This window comes from Musa acuminata, chromosome BXJ1-4 (genome assembly GCF_036884655.1).
Source record: "Musa acuminata AAA Group cultivar baxijiao chromosome BXJ1-4, Cavendish_Baxijiao_AAA, whole genome shotgun sequence".
NCBI lineage: Eukaryota > Viridiplantae > Streptophyta > Magnoliopsida > Zingiberales > Musaceae > Musa > Musa acuminata.
In genome coordinates this window covers 29,178,834-29,184,659 of record NC_088330.1, presented here as the reverse complement: position 1 = coordinate 29,184,659, position 5,826 = coordinate 29,178,834, and the positions used below count along the sequence as shown (strand labels likewise).

General features: G+C 37.7%; 1 protein-coding gene across 1 annotated transcript; it reads right to left on the bottom strand.

Moving 5' to 3' along the window:
* Positions 1 to 514: 514 nt before the first annotated feature.
* On the bottom strand, positions 515 to 5,084 carry LOC103974949 (pectin acetylesterase 8-like). The gene is made up of 13 exons (XM_009389853.3): positions 4,997 to 5,084; positions 3,978 to 4,108; positions 3,690 to 3,772; positions 3,049 to 3,175; positions 2,593 to 2,672; positions 2,377 to 2,463; positions 2,165 to 2,289; positions 2,005 to 2,065; positions 1,825 to 1,878; positions 1,668 to 1,745; positions 1,188 to 1,293; positions 831 to 973; positions 515 to 738 (listed from the first exon to the last, which is right to left on the bottom strand). Exons 2-13 carry the CDS (start codon positions 4,105 to 4,107, stop codon positions 631 to 633), a joined length of 1,182 nt encoding a protein of 393 aa, XP_009388128.1. The 5' UTR covers position 4,108; positions 4,997 to 5,084; the 3' UTR covers positions 515 to 630.
* Positions 5,085 to 5,826: the final 742 nt, after the last annotated feature.

The following is a 5,826-nucleotide window of genomic DNA, read 5'->3' as shown; positions in this document are numbered from 1 at the left end:
AGATAGGATTTGAGGAAGATGAGGGGAGTAAGCCTCAGTAAATTTATCGTGGAGACTGTACTTTCATCATTCTCTAGCATTGAAGGTCTCTTGTGGATCAAGTTCAAGGGTAAAAGAAGAAGAGTCCTGCATTTTATCTAACTTTGCTTTCATGAACTCATTCGGCTTCCATAAGTCGACTCATTGGACTCGTAAGAAAAGTCCAGCCCGAGGTGAAGGAAAACTTCCTTTAAAAACCTCCTTCCAAGTGGCCACAACAACCTAAGATGCTTTCGTAGGGCCTGAAGAGGAATCTGCGGCATGATTTGTTAGCGAAGAATGCTTCTCTTTCACCGGAGGATCATGAGGAGGAGGAGGTAAGGGGGGGAAGGGCTAAAAGGGCCCTCCCCTTTAGTGATGCATTTCATTTCTTTGATTGTGATCAATATAGAAAACAACAAAGTCAACTGTCGCTGAAACTTTCACCAAATATTAGGACTCACATAAAATGTGGGTAAGACAAATAGTTAGGTTGATGAGAGCCAATAAGCTCCATAACATAAAGGTGTGTTGGGTGACAGAATGTTTATGCGGTTGCTTTCCGCACTTATTCTCATGGGAATACAACAAGATCACTAATCTTCCACGGATTCATTCATCTATACGGTTGCGACACGAAGAATTACATGGATATGGGCAATCAATCTTTCTAACAACACTTCGCCCGGAGTACCAGTCTCCCACAGCTTTTGCAATTGACTGCAGGGAAGAATATGGATAAAAAACAAAATCATGCAAGCAAGAAAAATAAATGTTATAATGATGATGAGATGACTGCATTCAATTCTTACCATCTTATCAATCATCGGGGAATCAGTTCCTGACCATATGTCGCGACTCCCTGACTGGCAATGAGCATAGCATGAGATTATGAACATGCCCGTAGATGAGTTGCCACTTGCCGGCAGTGCACGCAGAAACTCTGACCTGAAATCTGTCATCGGCATGTCCAGTCATTAGATTCACCAAGTAAATCAAGAATCTATTGGCAGGGGAATTGGGTGACAACCATCGCCAAGCACACGAAATCAGACAAAGTTTATCATGGATTCATGAAATGAAATAGAAGATTTCCGTAACTTTCTATTATGGATGTTGATAAATAATAGTTGATCAAGCAGTTCAAAGCCAAGTTTTATGTTGCCAACCTTGCATTTTCTCAAGTTGATCTGACGAACAACTCGTTATATTAAGCTTGCAGGCATTCCAACTTTTGTGGGGATCAGCAGAACTTGGTGCTAAAGTATTCTTGATCTGCAATAGAAACAACTCATCCATTAGCTAGCGTATTCAACGGGCAATGGCTTGCATCACAGAAAGGAATATGTCGAGGAAGGGAATGTTTATCATCCTAATATGCAAAAGCATCACAGCATTGCTTTGCAGCACCAGAGCAACGTGAAGTGACAGTAATTTGGTGAAGAGAAACAAGAAATCTATGCTGTAGTAGTTAAAGAAGCACAAGAATAGGAATGCATTGTGATTTGTTACTGTCCAACAACAGATACCTAATATCGCTCACTCATCCTATGAAAGTAGAAGAATCATCTTTGCTATGCTGAATTGGTACCAACCCCTCGATGAGTATTTTACAGAAGACAGTAGCTAATTTTCGAGAAAGCTGTTACCTGCCAGGCATCATACGCTGCGTTCAGTATAAAGAGGGGCGTGCTCATTTTAGGCACCACATTCTGTGGGAAAAAGCACTGCATTCACAATTTGATATATTTGTTCAGATGACATGAGATCCTTCATATATATTCCAAATGCAAACATACTTCTTACCAGGCTTGGTGATAAGCTTGAAGTGCATGAAGATGGCAAATTTTTTCCTGACCCCTAGGAATTATACAAGCACCATACATCACTAAAAGAAGTTTGGGAGAGATATATATTACAGAGAATACTGCACATTAATAGGATGGACTACTGATTATCAAAGAATACAAGCGACAAGGAACTGACATGAAGGTTGACAACATCATTGTAAAGGGATCTGATAGAGGTCGTTCCAGTAATGTCCTTCCTGTTAGGAGCGATCATGATAATTCCAATTTATACCATGCTAAGAAAACAATATGTATGAGCAAAGGAACAAAGAACCCAAGGCAATTAATAAACTCACCCATCAATAAAATAACCAGCATCAGAAAAGCATTTAACTTTTGCACTTGCTGGTAGAAGACTGCGGAATTTGTCACAGTGTAGGATGGACGCCAATCCACCCGCTGAACAACCAGAAAGAAGTGCCTGCATGCAGCCCATTCACCGGAGTATTAATTATGACAAACAAATCTTTGCATGATAATAGACTTTTACCACTCTACAAGCACATACATTTTCTGCTTTGTTCATTCCTTTTGCCAACAGATCTTCCATGATAGCGAGCCAAACCCGGGCTCCTCTGTAGTGAAGATTTGTAGCCTAATCAAATTTAGATGAGAAAAAAAAAGCATTATTAGTACACAAGCTCCTCGGTTGTACTTATGGTGCTTGTTTATGCAACGACACAAATCTCATCTATCATGCGGACTTTTTGTTTAAAGAGCTTACAGGATCTACTCTTTCCACGTCTCCTGTAAACGATGAACCATCACAGTACCGAATCTTGACCCTGTTCCAGTTATAGAAGTCTGCACATTTTTAAGATGAAATACAAGGAAGTTAAATCAAAAGAAACATGTGTAAAAAAAGCATGGACATACACGGATATGTGTATGACTGTCTTTTGGAAGAAAGACCTAAAATACATTGGCGGAGAAGAAAAAACCGATTTGTAAAGAAGAGGGATGTCACGAAAGAGATACATTGGAGATAAGAAAGCAAACAACAGTAAGAATGTTAAGGTTCTCTCTCTCTCTCTCTCTCTCTCTCTCTCTCTCTCTCTCTCTCTCTCTCTCGCTCTGTGTCTCACTTCTCTTCCACCAATACCTCCTTGTCCAAATGTTTACAAGCTTAAGATTACATGTAGAATTATTTTCATACAGTAATCTATCAAAAATACCATACCGGGATTATATTTTTTACTCTTTCCTAAAATGCCAGAGAATGAAAGTGGCTTCATATGATTAGAGGAGCCCCGGAAATTATTTTTACGCTCTAGACATTCTTCGACATTCCTGCACCATCCTCCTCCCTGCAAAGTAAGAATATATTAATCAAGGAAATTGCATCTTCCAATAAGTCTAAACATCTTGTGTACTTTATAGCTGAGAGATTGTTTGATTAGTAGTACTATAATTTTTTTTTTCTATATTCTTTTCCTCCGTCCACAAACATTTAGCACCTACGTAATAAGACTGATGGGTTATCCATCCTCAATATGCATGTGTTGAATAATGTATTGCAGGAATATAGAAGACGTAGAGTTATAAACTAGCAAAAAGTTTTCACATTTGAAGAGAGCATTTCAATCAACATGTCCATGCTGGAATTTTCAGGATTATTAGTTGCCAAATGATGCTTCTACCTAAGTAGCAAAAGTCACCATTCCTCGATCCCAGTAACTAAAATAACTTTTAACAAGAATCCAATGGTAACATTTGTGGTGACAACAGAATGGTATCACGAATATTGCTGGATCCGGGTTCCTTATCGACCTACAAATAGTAAATTTGAATATCCAAACAACTGCAGGAAGATGAACTGACCTCCATGTGAACCAACCAGTTATTTGCTCCGGAGCCACTCCCAGGAGAGAAATGATATGCTGGGGGACTTCCATCCAGGCAGACTGAAAAATAATGTGAAAAATCATGAGTTCTCAGTCATTTGTTGAATCGAAGCCACTGAAAGCTATACATAGGATTTCAGATCGAATGTCCGACAAGAACATACTCTGAAGAGTATTATCACATACACTTGTTAAAAGAGGTCTCAGGAAGAAATAGTCATGTGTGAGTACTCTGGACTAAGCATACGTTTGCGAATAATCATACCTGCTCCTTTAGCTACTGCACTATGCAAAAGAGTCATGGGTACACCTAAAGCATCCACTTCCAGAGAGGCCAGAAGAAAGAAAAAGCAGATGACAGGATAAATCCATGTTCCTGATTTAGCACCCACCATCCTGCAGTATCGTTTCAAATTTTATCGGCAGAAAAGAAAGAAAAAAAAAATCTGAAGAGTCTACAGATATAAATTTATCAATTTAAATAAATATAGTTGATGATTTGTTCATCTACTAGAACGATAGCATTTAGAAAGCTATGCATATGTTGAACCATTATTTAAAGATTGAAACAAAGACACTCGTTAATCTTATCTAACTGAAAATTTCCACTTCAAATTAGAATGGAAAGGAACACACTGGCTATTAATTCTTCCTTCCATGATTAAACATGATATAACCTTGTCGGCTTTTAGTATCCTACCATGTTAAAGAAAACCCAACGGTTTGTTCATCATCGTCATCGTGATAGTTTTAATGGCGGACTGTGAGCACACATAGAGATAAAAATTTCCTACGTATGAAGGATCGACGGTGAAGTAACATGTGACGCTGTCTAACCATTAAAAGAATACAATAAAAGACCTAACACAATCGACAATATTGGAGATCGCGTGACCAGCTATATATATCATAAGTGCATGCCAAACGTATATCTGCTTAATGGTAGTAGCTTTCATGTAGTTAGAGAATCAAAAGGCAGGACGCCCTTTTATCTATTTCTCAACACTTAGCCCTGAGAAGAACAGATCAGGCAGCCTTCTTCACACCATCAAAAGTACTGAGAAACTTCGTCATAAAATGCATGCCACCTGAACTAAAAAAAAATTAAAAAAAAAAAACAACAACAACAATCCGAGAAAATCCACGAGCTAAACCATGAGATAAGGGACGGGAAATAACAACATCTCCCAAAAATTATGTTGCACTAACGCGCATGCTTCCGTCGAGTATCACAGAGAAGTGCTGCAAAGAACTAAGACACCGGTCGGGCTTTTTATCTACTACCTGAAATGTTAGTGCCGAAGCACTGTGAAAAGCTTTCTTCAAAGCAGAGGACCAATAGCAGACAATAAACTCAGAACCTGAAGAAGATACAACATATATAGTGCCTCTTCTTTACTCTCTCTCTCTCTCTCACGGAGCGAGCTATTCACGCGGAGACGCAGAGACCGCGTCCCTTCGCTTCTCGATCTGTCGGAAGTTGGACAAGTTCGTGGTTCTCCGTTTTCTTTGAAATGGACCAGCTAAGACCTATTTTACGCCACAAATTAATATTTATTTATGCAAACCCTCTGGCTGGCTTTAAAATGGACGAGTTAAGATCTCTTTTACGTCATAATTAATAATATTTCTACGAACTGACGCGCAGGTTGCGGTCGCGATCGTTAGAGTTTTTAATAAAGGGAGATAGTTACACCCCTCAACCTGTTTCCTTAAATACTTTCCAATTATAGACTTAAGAATTTAGTCATTTTTACTGTATATCCTAAGTCAAAATTATAGTTTTACCCTTTAGAAATTTATAATTTTTTATTTATATTCATAATTATAAAATTAATTAATTTAATTATTATAATCAAATATTTTGATTATTATTATATTTTGACTACTTGACTTGATTTAGATTTGATTAAATAAGTCTGGATTTAATTCAAGAAAAATTAAATTTTGATCAATTTTAATTTTGATGAACCTAATTGAACAAATTATTGGCCCAAATTTGTGAGCTCAATTTGGGTAGCCAAATTTTAGGTTTGTCTATTTAAATAGGATTGACTGGTGTAAGGGTTCCATGTAGAATTTAAAAATATATAAATTATTATTTTTTTAGTAAT